Consider the following 14,571-nt stretch of genomic DNA (forward strand, 5'->3'; position numbering starts at 1 on the left):
GGTAAGTAAAAAGTAAAGAAATATATATATAATAATAATTAATTTTTTTAAATAATTTAGAAATGAGATTGCATAGGTCTATGAATCGAGATCGCGATTTTAGTTCGATTAATTGCCCAGCCCTAGTATGAAGCACATTCCCCGGGGGCACATACAGAACCAAGCATTTCACTGTAATGAAATGTAATGTACTTTACAAATACTTTACATATAGACAAATAAAAACTATACAAATAAAACTTGAAGCGTTGGAGAAAGGTACCATGTTTACACAAACAGGGGTCAAGTTTAACATGTCTCAGCGTGACCCTAACAAAGCAACGTAACATCTGCTCCCCGGTGTGGGGGGGGGGGGGGGGGGGGGGCTTGACGAATGAATGGGACCAGAGGACCAGCTCATCTTCCTTTTGACTGTACGTGTCTGACGGTCTCTCCTGTTATCTCTCTCTCTCTCTCCTCTCAGAGTCGCGACGGGAAAAGCCCCCTCCACATGACGGCCGTCCATGGACGCTTCGCCCGCTCCCAGACCCTCATCCAGAACGGTGAGACCCTGTTCTAAACCTTGCTCCCTATCTCCTGTCTAAGGGCGACCGTGCCTTTGCAGTTGCTGCCCCAAGGCTGTGGAATGCCCCCCCCCCAACATATGGTTTGCCTCCCTCCCTGTCTGCTTTTAAATCCTGGTTTAAAAACCTGTTTACTCAGCAGGCCTTTTAGCTTTTAAACTGGGCTTTTCTATTTGCCTGGGTAGTCTGATTCACACCTACCCTGTTTCATGTTTTTTTTTTATCTTTCTTGCTGTTATATTTGTCGTATCTTTATTGCTTTTTTACTGTTTTATTATAGTGCCACTTATGTACAGCACTTTGGTGCAACTACAGTTGTTGTAAAATGTGCTTTAGAAATAAAACGTAATTACTTACTCTACTAATTGGACCCAGTGTGAGTTCTCCTAGTGCTGTAATTAACCGATCGGTGATGATGTTTATCATCTATGTCTGTTAGCGTGTTAATGTTGATCATGAGTGATTATTTGACGCCAGGTGGAGAGATTGATAGCGTGGACAAAGATGGCAACACTCCTCTCCATATAGCTGCTCGCTACGGTCATGAACTCCTTATCAACACACTCATCACCAGCGGAGCAGACTGCACAAGGTGTGTGCGTGTGTGCGCGCACGTGTGTGTGTGTGTGTGTGTGTGTGTGTCTGAGAAAGCTCTGTAAAAGTTGTAGACCATAATGAAAGCTTTTGTAGCCACAGCGTGTAGGGTGCCACTCACCTGTACATGTTTATATATATTAGGGCTGGGACTTTATCGATTTAATTTAGATTAATTAACTACAGAAAGAATTAAAAAAATTGATGCATTTAATCGCATGATGATTTTTCTTTATTGTGTCTGGTTTGTTCAAAAAATAAAAAAATAAAAAAAGAGAAATTGAGATCAATCAAGCGTTATTTTTTTCCAATGGTCAACTGTTCTGAAATGTACTTGAAAGTACTGCGTTTTACTTTTACCTCGAAAGTGCTTGAGTTTACAAAAGGTCCTTACATTTACATTTACATTTACATTTAGTCATTTAGCTGACGCTTTTATCCAAAGCGACTTACAAGTTCTGTACGACAAGTCATCAGGAAGGGTACAACTCTATCAGCTGAGCAACAATGTTCATCAAGTGTTGCGTGGTACAGTGTAGGTTAGTTTATTAGGTGCATGACAGTAAGGTTAGTCAGGGTTAGATTAGTCCTTTGCTGCACTTTGTTAAAAATTGCATTGATCTGTTGGTCTGTGTAGTAGCTAATACAGGATTTTGCTGCTTAAACGTATGTATATAATGTATATTCATTGATTCACTCGTATACCAAAATTAATTTGAATTGAAAAATTTTGCTTTTTGCATCAAATATTGATATGAGATTAAAATGTGATTAATTTCGATTAATTAACTATAAAGTCTCGAATTAATTCGATAAACATTTTTTATCGAGTCCCACCACTAATATATATATATATATTCTATTTTTTTTTGGGGCTTTTCTGTATTTTTCACCCATCCCAATTTAGTCGTTATGCCAATTCCCTTCCTGGTCGTTGCGCACATTGCCCCACTGTCGGCCTGGGGCACTACCACATGCCTCCTCTGATACATATGGAGTCGCCAGCCGCTTCTTTTCACCTGACAGTGAGGGGTTTCACTGGGGGAACGTAACACGTGGGAGGTTCACGCTATTTACCCCAGATCCCCTCCCTGCTGAACAGGCGCCCCGACCAGTAAGAGTCGCTGTTTACAACGACCAGGACACGTATCCCACCGGCCTCCCACCCGCTAACACTGCCAATTGTGTTTAGTAGGGACGACTGACCAAGCCGGAGGTACCGCTGACAGCTGGATTTTATCCCAGAGTCTCTGCTTAGTCCACTGAGCTACCCAGCCGCCCATATATATATGTTCATTAAAGTTAGTTAGGTGATTAAGTTCTTTCTTCTTTGGGTCCTTCATGCCAGCGGCCGTCAGGCTCCACAACCGTGGGCATGGACTGCTGCCAGCAGCTGGAGAACAAAGGGCTGCAGAACTCAATAACTATTAGGAATGTCTGACCACTAAGGTCGCTTTCACACAGGGGCTGTTTGGTCCGGACTTTCGGACCAGAATTCGATAGTCCGGTTTTTCGGGTCTGTGTGAATGCGCGTCGAACTCGGTTCGCGGACCAAACAGTCGAACTCTAGTCCGCCTGAAAACGTCGGTCTCGGTTCGGCTTCATCGAACCAAACGCGAACCAAATATAGGAAGTGATTATTATTACCACTGCTCGCAGCACTCACTGCAAAACAAGCACACTGCATCTAATCTCTCTATCTATCTATCTATCTATATATCTGTGCATCTTGGGAAGAAGGAAGAAAAAACGCGGCTAATTATTATTACCGAGCGCGGCTTATTATATTATTAATAAAACAGCTACTTGTGGGCACTCATAAAAACACCGTGGTCTACAAGTTGTTTAGCGAGAGGATGGTGGTAATGTGTTTCAATAGAACAATGGATCAATGCCATGTCAAAACTCGGCTCCGCTACGCTGACACACAGACACACACACGCGCGCGCGCGCGCACACACGGGATCGCAGCCACACACACATTTCCACTGTCCAATAGACAAGCGCCCTTTTCGACGCGTGACATTGTTCAGAAGGTCTCGGTCCGCCTCACAGATATCTGTGTGAATGCAGGCGAACCAAATGAAGAATGCAACAATGTTGCAACTTCACCCCCAGAACCGCACCGAGTCCACCAAAACTATATGTGAAAGCGACCTGTGTCTGACTCTTAACCACCAAAACTTACATGGACTACAACACATGACATATATCATGCCAGTTAGGGTACCTTGTGTATACTTCACCTTGCGTATACAGACAATAGGGCATACAGACCCTCATCTGCACCATTTATGTTTCTCATATTTTTATATTCAGAGTTAATTATATTGGTTACACTCTTTATCTTTTTCTCATATTTTTATATTTGTATCATTTTATTGACTTTCTACTATTACCCTGCTCATACCTGTACCTCCCCTCCCCTGTGCTGCTATGGCGCCTGAATTTCCCCAAGGCGATCAATAAAGGAATATCTTATCTTATCTGTCTATACAAAACTATGTCTCATTCTCCCTTTATTTCCCCATCTCTTTCTTTCTTTCTTTCTTTCTTTCTTTCTTTCTTTCTTTCTTTCTTTCTTTCTTTCTTTCTTTCTTTCTTTCTTTCTTTCTTTCTTTCTTTCTTTCTTTCTTTCTTTCTTTCTTTCTTTCTCTTTCTCTCTCTCTCTCTCTCTCTCTCTCTCTCTCTCTCTCTCTCTATCTCTCTCTCTCTCTCTCTCTCTCTCTCTCTCTCTCTCTCTCTATCTCTCTCTATCTCTCTCTATCTCTCTTACTCTTTCTCCCCCTTTCTCTTTCTGTCTTCTTTATTTCTCTCTATCTCTCTCTCTCACTTTCTATCTCTCCCCACCTATCTTTCTCTTTCTCTCTCTATCTCTCTCTCACACACACTTTTTCTCTATCTCTCTCACACACTCTTTCTCTATCTCTCTCACTCTCTTTCTCTATCTCTCTCACACTCTTCTCTATCTCTCTCACACACTATTTCTATCTCTCTATCTCTCTCACACACTCTATTTCTCACTCTCTTTCTCTCTATCTCTCCCCACTTTCTCTCTCTCACTCTTTCTCTCTATATATCTCTCACACACTCTTTCTCTATCTCTCCCCACCTATCTCTATCTCTCTTTCTCTATCTCTCTTTCTCTCTCTCTCCCCACCTATCTCTCTCTTTCTCTCTCTCTCCCCACCTATCTCTATCTCTCACCTGCAGACGAGGGGTTCATGGAATGTTCCCCCTCCACCTGGCCGCCCTCAACGCTCACTCCGACTGCTGCCGGAAGCTGCTGTCCTCAGGTACCCCACACACTAAATTACCCATGAGCACCCCGAGAGAGAGTCCTCTCTTGGCACTCGTCATATTAAATGTACTTACAGGCTGATCCGGGCTCAGATTTGTATTACCCCACCGACGGTTGAGAGTAGGAATAGGGGCCATAAAAGCTGATCCCAGCGTTTGCTCTCAAGGGCAACATGACTCCACCGCCTTGTGATGTGAGATCTGGCTGAGCAGCAGGAGTGTCTTTTTTCTTATTATTCGTGGTGAATTTCTCCCCAGGGACAAGTATTCAGCCTTGGTCTGAGGCGCCGGTTACACCTTTCGTTTCATTTTTGTTTCATTGTCAGATGAGTTTCGCCGCAACGTGGCAGCCTCGAGTCACACTGCCAAAGCAGTAGGTGGCAGTAGGTGACAAACATGAAGGCAATTTCAACCAATCAGAACTTGAATGTGCCTGCAAAGCAAATGTCAACAAGGCGGGCGCCTATGGGCGCCACCATCTTTTGCCTATTTACCCAGTGCAGCACTTCTTTTTCAGCAAAGTCTAATAAAAGTGCAATAAACAAAACGGATACATTCACTGTGTGTTCTGCCTGTCATTTGTTGATGAAACAAAACTAACATCAACACAAGTGACCACCAAGAGCGGATAGTTTAGTCTAAAAAAAGATCGGTAGCTACATTGTTAGCTGCATGCTAACGTCAATGGAATATGCCATTCTAACAGTATAGCATTGTGGCTAGAAGCTAACGTTAGCTCACGCTAGTTAGCCAGCACCAAACTGATGATATCGGGAGCTATCAGTAGTTAGATAACATTAGAGACAACGCTGTGTGTATTAAACAAAGGTGAATAGATGACTGGGCCATTTTGTTTAATGCTTGTTAAGTTGAAAGAGGAGCTTTGAGCTAACAGGGTCTGATGGCTAGCCAGTGGTAATGCTAGCAGAATGAATGGATGTAAACTTTATTTAACATATTGCATAATGGGTACAATACAATACGGCTCAATACGGCTCAATTGTTAAGGGAATGCAGACTGTTGTAGCTTGGACTGGGGTCCTTATAACAATAACTTGACAACACATATGTCTATATGAATTGAAAATGGGGGACCCTGATGGAAACAAGACAAACGTCTTTCTCAGGTCTGCATCCCCTTAACAATTGTATGTATTGAGCCGTACTGTATTGTACCCATTCTGCAATCTGTTAAATAAAGTTTTCATTCATTCATTCATTCACATGGTAGCTGCAGCTATTTGGGACGCGTGAATATTAAAGGCAACCAACTTGTGTTCAGCTTTTCGTTCAGCGTTTCTCTGATTGGCCACACGGCCAATCAATCAATCCACTAGCACACGCCCTTGCGGCGCGGCAGAAGCGCTGGTCGAACCAGCGGTGTTCTGTTGTGTGACTGTACTACAGCGGTGTTCTGTTGTGTGACTGTACTAAACTCTTCCACCACATGACCGACATTTGACATACAGTACACCTCCTATCTATGTTGGGATTATGTTTGGTCATGACAAAACAATAAAAATCGCTACTGTTAGTAATGCTGCCACCACCCACTTCAATGACAGAGCTCTCATATTTGCGAATGCATAAACTATATCTTAAATTATGGCGATGTGTCTAATATGGCTGTCGCGAAGTCATTGATAAGCGACAGCCATATTAGACACATAGCCATAATTTAAGATATAGTTTATGCATTCGCAAAATATGAGAGCTCTGTCATTGAAGGGCTTCGTTCTACAACGGAGCACGGCCGCTGCTGCTGGAGCTGGACCGAGTCAAGCCGGCGGCGGCGCACGGAAGCCGGGGATAAACCACCGCGTCGCCCCGCTGGCGCTTCAGGCTCAGCAGCCTCCACGGGCGAAATAACATATAACGTTACAGTTCCACACTGATGTACAGTGAGTGTCTAATATGGCTGTCGCGAAGTCATGCCTCTCCCTCTGAAAGCCCATCCACGCTGTGTATCATAGAGACATAGAGCACTGGGTTTTATCACTGGAGATATATTTCTCACTCACCATTGTATTTTGCGCCATCTGACAATATCATAATTGTAACTGAGGGGTACAATTCCCTGACTGTATTACTAGATATGATACTTACTACCACTACCTTTGTACTTAATATTCGGCCACCCAGTACTCGGCATAAATATATTATGATGAACACTGTCACGTAGATGAAACGGATCCAACACAAATGTACGAATTAGAAATAGGTCTTTATTTCTACACAGCGATGGTGTGTAGAGCAAGCACTTAATCAAATCAATCACATTTATGAATGGGAATTAGTATGCACTTTTATGGCAAGAGTATTCGTCGGTATATCAATAGAGAATGTCCAATCTCTGAAGGCGCAGGTGGTACATATACGACCTGGAATAGTTTAAGGAATAACAGCAATGATACTTTAATGATTATAGGCTGGATACACTAGGGGGGGTTAATCCGGTCGCTTGTAAGCCGACAGGAGTAGGAAGGGGGGGGGGGTAGAATCCGGCTGCCTCATCCGGCCAAGGGTATCCCAGGTGAACCCACTGTAGTGCCGTTCAATGCGCCGGCGATCCTTGGACCACAGATGAAAGCAGATGGACTCTTTGTGGGCCGGCGTCCTCCGGTCCACGGAGGAGAGACGTGAAGCGACCTCGTCTTGCAGAGCGTCTCCTCACCTTGCGTCCTCTCCAGGGGGGGGGGGTTCCAACACACGGCAGTGTCGGGGGTCTTTATCCATGGAATAATCAACGTATACAAAGCATAATCCGTGCCTGGGAAGGCGGGCTGTCGTCGGTAGAATAATCCGGTATACAGGTCCACTCGCTCGTCGGCTCTGGGGCTCCTCGGGTGCAGCTTCACGTGGGGTCAACCACCCTGGATAAGCAGCCAGTTCTCTGCCCGAAACGATGGGGTACTGACTACGGTAGTATTCTCACCGCACGAAGCACTATATATTAACAGACTATTATTAGCTTAATAGACTACGTCCAACTCGACGATATAGTGCCAAATATGACTATTCAAATATTAATATACACGATGTCTCAATACCGATGGTAAGCCGAACTTGGCCTTACTCCCACACGTGGCGTCGCGGGGAGGCTTTACGTCTGTGACTCTATTGGAGGGTAAGAAACTGGACTGAAAAGGGAGTCCTACTTTAGTAGCGCAGTATATATACGCACTATGAACAAATAGTCCCATTAGTGGTGCGGTAGCCAGATTCCTACGCGGAACTAGGACTTGTTCGTACATGTTGAGCGGTACGTTTGAACTGGGTCTGGGGGGTATGGCAGCCTGGCACCAAGGTCTCGACCAATAGTAGAATGGAGACTATTATGGGATGTTCAGTAGGCTAGAATGGATATTCAATGCATATTGTACAAGGAATATACAAGGGATATCAAGGAATATTAGAGAATATACAAATACAATTAAATATATATATATAAATAAATATATATATTCGGTTTAATCTGGCCCTTCACAACAATAATGATGTGTTTTCTATATTATATCCACAATCATTCATCTAAAAAATTGTATGGGCTTTGATTAAACATGTAACCTACACCTACTGTAACTTACTGTACCTCTGCTTCCTACAGCACAGCAGGTAATGGCGTTAATCAATGGAACGCGAAACATAATAACGTTACGCTTTCTAGTTCAGCACATTTCATAACTGTATGGGCTTTGTTTATACACGAGTGAATCTGGTAGTTGGTTGTTAAAAACGCGAAACATAATAACGTTACGCTTTCTAGTTCAGCGCATTTCATAGCGCTCCACTGCTACCGCAGCCCAACACAAGTGCGTTGGAACAGCAGCCACAAGTTGGTTGCCCGCGCTGCCGCTCGCTTACGCTCCTTGGATTTCATTTGGGACGTGGGACGACTGCGCTTGCCTGCGCGTGGGGGCGCGGCCAATCAGAGAAAAGCCGAACACAAGTTGGTTGCCTTTAATATTCACGCATTTGGGACACGGAGCTATGTCCCAAACACACACACACACCCACACACACACACCCACACACACACACTGTTGTCACCGGAAGGGCACGCAGATGGTATCTACTGCGCATGGGCGTTTTCGCAACAACAGCTCCGTGAAGGCTACACGACTGTTGTCGGCGAGTTTTTGGCGTTGCTCAAAAACGCAAACACAATTTAGCGTTTCAGCTAGGGCCACAACGTATCCACCAAAAAAACGCATTTCTGTGTAAAAGGGACATGAAACGTATTCAAAAACGTATAAAAACGAGCACAAAAACACTGTGTAACATGCCCCTGAGTCACTCTGTTCCGAGCCAGACGACCTCTGACCCCGGCTGATCTGGGATCTGTCTTCTTGTACAGAAGAATGTTTTCTTCTTGGAATCGGTGTGTAATATTGCTATTGGTGGTGAACACTGAACATCTAGGCTACTTTGCCAAACGTTTCCCCCAGTTTCCTTCGGCACAAGGGAGGCGTTCCTCAGTTAATCAGCTGTCCTTTGGACCAGCCTGTCCACAAGATCTTGTGCAAGTCTGTGAATCCATTTGGAAGCCACCAGGCTCCACAACCGTGGGCACGGACTGCTGCCAATAGTCGGGAGAGCTAACGGCGGGAGAACTTGAGAACTGTTAGGACTGTCCGACTCTTAATTACTAAACACTGTTAGGACTCAGGGCGCAGTGTGCTACTACTATATAATACCAATACCATGTATAATATTATTATTATTACTACTGATAGAATATACTGCCATTCCACTATTATTATTATTATTATTATTATTATTATTATTATTATTATTATTATTATTATTATTATTATTATTATTATTATTGTACCCCCCATTCCCAAACCTCTTCCTCAAGCTGCTATCACATCTGAATTTCCCCAAGGGGATTAATGAAGGAACACTTGACTTGACTTGAGTGTCTCTGTTCTCACGGTATATAACATGTAGCCTATATATATATATGAGTCTGTTCTCACAGTAAGCCTGCATGTGTGTGTGTATGTGTGTGTGTGTATGCGCGTGTGTGTGTGTGTGTATCTTGGTGCATGCGTGCCTGTCACTCACCTGTACCTTTGTCTGTTTTACACCCATTCACACTAATTCCATTCTCGAAGTCAACTTCCTGTCTGTTGTTGCTAGGCAACTGCGGCGTGGGGGAAACATGCACGCCGCGTACATTGTGTACGGTTCATTTAGTGCAGAAACGGATCGGAAAAGCGGCAAATTAAACACATTCAAGGGTAATTTTCTTCAGTGCATCACAATGCCAAAGAGCTGCTGTGTTACGCTTTGTACTAGTAATTACTAATAACATAATCAAAAATCCAAATCGAAAGTTTTATATAATACCAGTTGAGGCATCACGGATAGCTGGCGGCTATCAAGAGGGTAGTATATCAAAGCAGGGTAGCCGGACCAGCACTCACAGGTTCAATGTTTTTTATTGGCAGCCTGAATCAAAAGCAGACATTTTTCGGACAATGTCCTTCATCAGTGGTATGGCTAGCACTGGAAATGCATTCAAGGTGATGGTTAAATACACCTGGCAGGTAAATGACACGGCAGGAAATGACATCACAACGCAGGTGTGCCTATGCAATATGACTAAATGAATGACCTATCAAATAGAGTCCAATCATAATTTATACATATGTATAGATATATCTATCATCAATAAATATTTATAAACGATACAATACAAAACGAAACAAAACAAAATTACCAGAAACTTGATAACATATAGCATGCCCTTTAATTTATAGGGCTAATTGAGCCACTTTACGTAATTGAATTAATTAATTTCAAATTATCCATTGGGCATCTTTGTGAATCATGTCTCTAGTTTGGCAACAAACAACATCTTTAATCAGACCAGAAATAACAATGTGGGAGTAAGGAGGTTAAAGGAAACAGGTTAAGACGTTTTCTTCATTCATTCCTTTAGGTTCGATACAATTGAACAGGTGGATATAATAACATTCACGTTGCAGCAGCAGCTTGTGTCTGTCTCCACCTCGCGCTGGCCTGAGTACTAACTCTAGTCCCATATATTTGAGGTTGTTGACGGTATGCTTACACTTAGAGAAATGTCGAGCTACCGATGACTTGACATCTGAATTCCTCACAGCACATTTGTGTTCACTTATTCTTGATTTAAAGGCTCTCGTTGTTTTGCCCACATAGGATAACAAAATTACAAGGACATTTTAGCAAATACACCAGATTGGACGAATTACACGTAATCCGTCCTTTGACTGGGATATTTTTCCCCGTTTTTGGATGTGCGAAAAATTTATCTTTAATTATACCCTGGCACTGAACACAGGATTGGCAGGGAAAATTTCCATCTGGGATGTTGGACATAAAATGGGAAGGTTTCTTTAAGGGCAAATCAGTTTTGACTAGGAGATTAGATAAATTTGCTTGTCTCTTGTAAAAATAGTTAGGCGAATGCTGAAACGCTGTCCCTATGAGAGGGTCGGACTGCAGAATATGCCAATGTTTATTGACAATACTCTGCGTGTCTCTCGTAATAGGGCTGTAAGTAGACACGAAAGATACTTTGTCAGGTTTATCTTCTTTCTTTCTGGGGGTAAACAACGTGGCCCTGTCGATATGCTTGGTTTTATTAAAGGCTTTTAGTGTCAAATCAGCACTATATCCTCTCTCGTGGAAACTGCCACGGAGTACCTTTGCTTGTGCAATAAATGTATCGTCAGTATCACTGTTGAATGCCCACGCTCGCTCTTAGGTCAGATCGATAACTTCATAACTCATTGGTCTGCCTATCTACACCTCAAACAGCGTCCTGTGAAGTGGTTGACACGCAGGACCAACCGAGTCTACAAAATGTTGTTGTTACCACTGACCGACAAGAGACAGCGAATGCACCGTTCCGACCCCCGTCAGTCATCGACCTTAGGTCGAGTGATTGCAGTTGCGGAATCTTTTAATTTATATTTGCACTGGGAAGGACTCTCTATATTCAGAGGAGGTCCATTTCCCTAATCCGTCTAAGGTATTAAAGCCATACTTCTATTTGCCTTAATGCATAAGCATAGGTCTTCTTTTACTCTAACGTATTAAAGCCATACTTCTATTTGCCTTAATGCATAAGCATAGGTCTTCTTTTACTCTAACGTATTAAAGCCATACTTCTATTTGCCTTAATGCATAAGCATAGGTCTTCTTTTACTCTAACGTATTAAAGCCATACTTCTATTTGCCTTAATGCATAAGCATAGGTCTTCTTTTACTCTAACGTATTAAAGCCATACTTCTATTTGCCTTAATGCATAAGCATAGGTCTTCTTTTACTCTAACGTATTAAAGCCATACTTCTATTTGCCTTAATGCATAAGCATAGGTCTTCTTTTACTCTAACGTATTAAAGCCATACTTCTATTTGCCTTAATGCATAAGCATAGGTCTTCTTTTACTCTAACGTATTAAAGCCATACTTCTATTTGCCTTAATGCATAAGCATAGGTCTTCTTTTACTCTAACGTATTAAAGCCATACTTCTATTTGCCTTAATGCATAAGCATAGGTCTTCTTTTACTCTAACGTATTAAAGCCATACTTCTATTTGCCTTAATGCATAAGCATAGGTCTTCTTTTACTCTAACGTATTAAAGCCATACTTCTATTTGCCTTAATGCATAAGCATAGGTCTTCTTTTACTCTAACGTATTAAAGCCATACTTCTATTTGCCTTAATGCATAAGCATAGGTCTTCTTTTACTCTAACGTATTAAAGCCATACTTCTATTTGCCTTAATGCATAAGCATAAGTCTCCTTTTACTCCGTAGGGATAAAGCCTTTCTCCTCCTCCTCCGTCTGGGGAAAAAGTTCTTTTTTATATCATATATTAGGCACAATACAGGCACATTGGTGCACATTATCATTATTATTATTATTATTATTATTACTGGTAAAGTTACAATGCAAAAATACATCTCCATCCTTACCCGTCTTTTTGGGAAAAATAGAAGGCAAAACGTGGTTTCCAAAAGAAGATTGTTTTTATTTTTTAACAGTAGAAAATTACATTTAAGGGTTCAGTTTCATTTATAAAAGTACACAGGTTTTTCAGCTTACTATATATCAGGTTTCAGTCCTCTCCTCAAAATCTCTCAAAAAAGTCTCTAAGTAACATTCTTCTTCTCTCTCCAGCTCAGTGTAAAAATCTCACCCTGCTCTCGCCAGTTGGCCCTTTTTATAAGGTCCGTCACGTCACGCCATCGTCAGTACATAGCTCCAATCACCGTACATTACGTGTCATATCCCTCCTTCAGTTATTTGTTACTTTGCAGTTACATATCAAATCAAGTAATTTATAAGAATACAATGCCCCTCTGACTAGCGCCCCCCCTTCTTGGCCTTGCATTCCAGCCGGTCACTTCTCTACTGCATGGGGCCTCTTTCGTTCTGAGACGAGGGCGAGGCAGACTTCCGTAATATATCTTACATAGCCCACCACATACATATACAGAGATATACAGGTACAATACAGTACTCGGTGTACTATATTACATTAGTTTACATTACATTATAGTCATTATAGTCTGCTCTCCTCTCCTTCCTCTTCTGATTCAAGACTTCAACCAGCAACCCTTCCCGTCTGAAAGGGTTTAACATTACACAGCTCTTTCTCCTCCGTCCCTGTCTCTCTCCTCACCAGAGGCCCACATTCTGTTGGTTCACTCCCTTTTCACAGCTTTTCACAGACATTTTCTATGGAGACATTTAAAGGCTCAGTTCCATTTTTTATAAGAGAGAGTTCAGTTCCAAGATTTATACTGGTCATATAGGAACGACCCAGGATGTCATTGTCAAAAAGTGTCACTTGTTCTGTGGCACTTCTCACCCACTCTGTCATTCTGGGCGGTCATTGTCCATCATCAACTGAATAATGAAGCATATAATTACATGTGAAAAAAGGTATATACGGTCATATAGGAATGACCCAGGATGTCATTGTCAAAAGTGTCACTTGTTCTGTGGCACGTCTCACCCACTCTGTCATTCTGGGCGGTCATTGTCCATCATCAACTGAATAATGAAGCATATAATTACATGTGAAAAAAGGTATATACGGCTATATTGTTACATAAACAACAACAAAAAATTCAAAATAGAAATCACTGTTCTTCTTTAGAGAACAGGGCTTTTGCTTTTTAAAAATTGTAATCACTGTTCTTTCTCAGAGAACAGGGCTCTTGCTTCTTTTTTTGATTATATTTCTACCAACATTTTTATGTCATTGGTAAGGTGATTTTGATGACTTTCGTGCTTTCTTCGGCCTCTCGTAGTCCGCCCAGCCTCTGGAAGATGGTGGCGATGCACTTGTACCGGGGACTTCTTGTCTTGACCCCCCGGATCGAGAGGCCAGGGATCTTGGGTCTGGCAGGCCTTGACCTTTTTCACCTCCCCTGACTTCTTGACCGACCACACTACTGTGCTCGGTGGAGGGCAGGACAGGATAAATCTTCGGGTCCCTCCGCGCATAACGGATTCCAGATTGAACTTTGATGTTGGACGTGCTCATCTTAGGATAAAAGATCAAATCCATTCTATAATATTCGCAGCTGTTTCCCCAGCTCTTGACGGTCGCCCATGTCTTGCCGAAATTTGTGTCACTCTCTCGGGTAACCATGTAGATCTTTACCCAGGCCGGGAGGATACCGGCCCAGTTACCTCCCACCAAGACATGGGCGACACTGGATCTCTCTTCTGACGCAGCGTCCAAGTAGAAGAAGTCCTCGTACTGCATCCTGGTGAAAGGGTCAGAATAAGGTCTTCTCCCGGGTTTTATTCCCACTATGTCGGGCCAACTGGCAGGGGACTTAAGTTCTTCATTTGTCATCATTCTGCCAGTTCCTGTATATAACTGAGATCGTTGGCCGTCATCTACAACGTCCCATTTTCCTCTCTGGAGCGTTATTTTCTTCATCCAGGTTACTCCTAGGCCCAGAGACAATTTATCCTCCGGTGTTGTCATCGCAGTTGCTGTCTGTCCCTGGTCAGGCATTTTTGGTGAAGCCAGACTTGGTGATGATGACACGAGGGCCGCTCTCAATCTATCAAGGGGGTCTTGATCCAAAA

At 42.7% G+C, this 14,571-nt stretch overlaps 1 protein-coding gene across 1 annotated transcript in view; it reads left to right on the top strand.

Moving 5' to 3' along the window:
* ankrd44 (ankyrin repeat domain 44) overlaps positions 1 to 14,571 on the top strand; it is a gene marked incomplete at its 5' end in the record, with an annotated part of 63,625 nt that overhangs the window by 9,049 nt on the left and 40,005 nt on the right. Inside the window, 3 exons of the mRNA XM_084311444.1 lie at positions 464 to 542; positions 1,041 to 1,155; positions 4,371 to 4,453. Of these exons, the coding sequence (XP_084167570.1) occupies positions 464 to 542; positions 1,041 to 1,155; positions 4,371 to 4,453 (277 nt within the window). The remainder of the gene's footprint in view (positions 1 to 463; positions 543 to 1,040; positions 1,156 to 4,370; positions 4,454 to 14,571) is intronic.

The sequence above is a fragment of the Notolepis coatsorum genome, assembly GCF_963971535.1.
Source record: "Notolepis coatsorum genome assembly, chromosome: 3".
NCBI lineage: Eukaryota > Metazoa > Chordata > Actinopteri > Aulopiformes > Paralepididae > Notolepis > Notolepis coatsorum.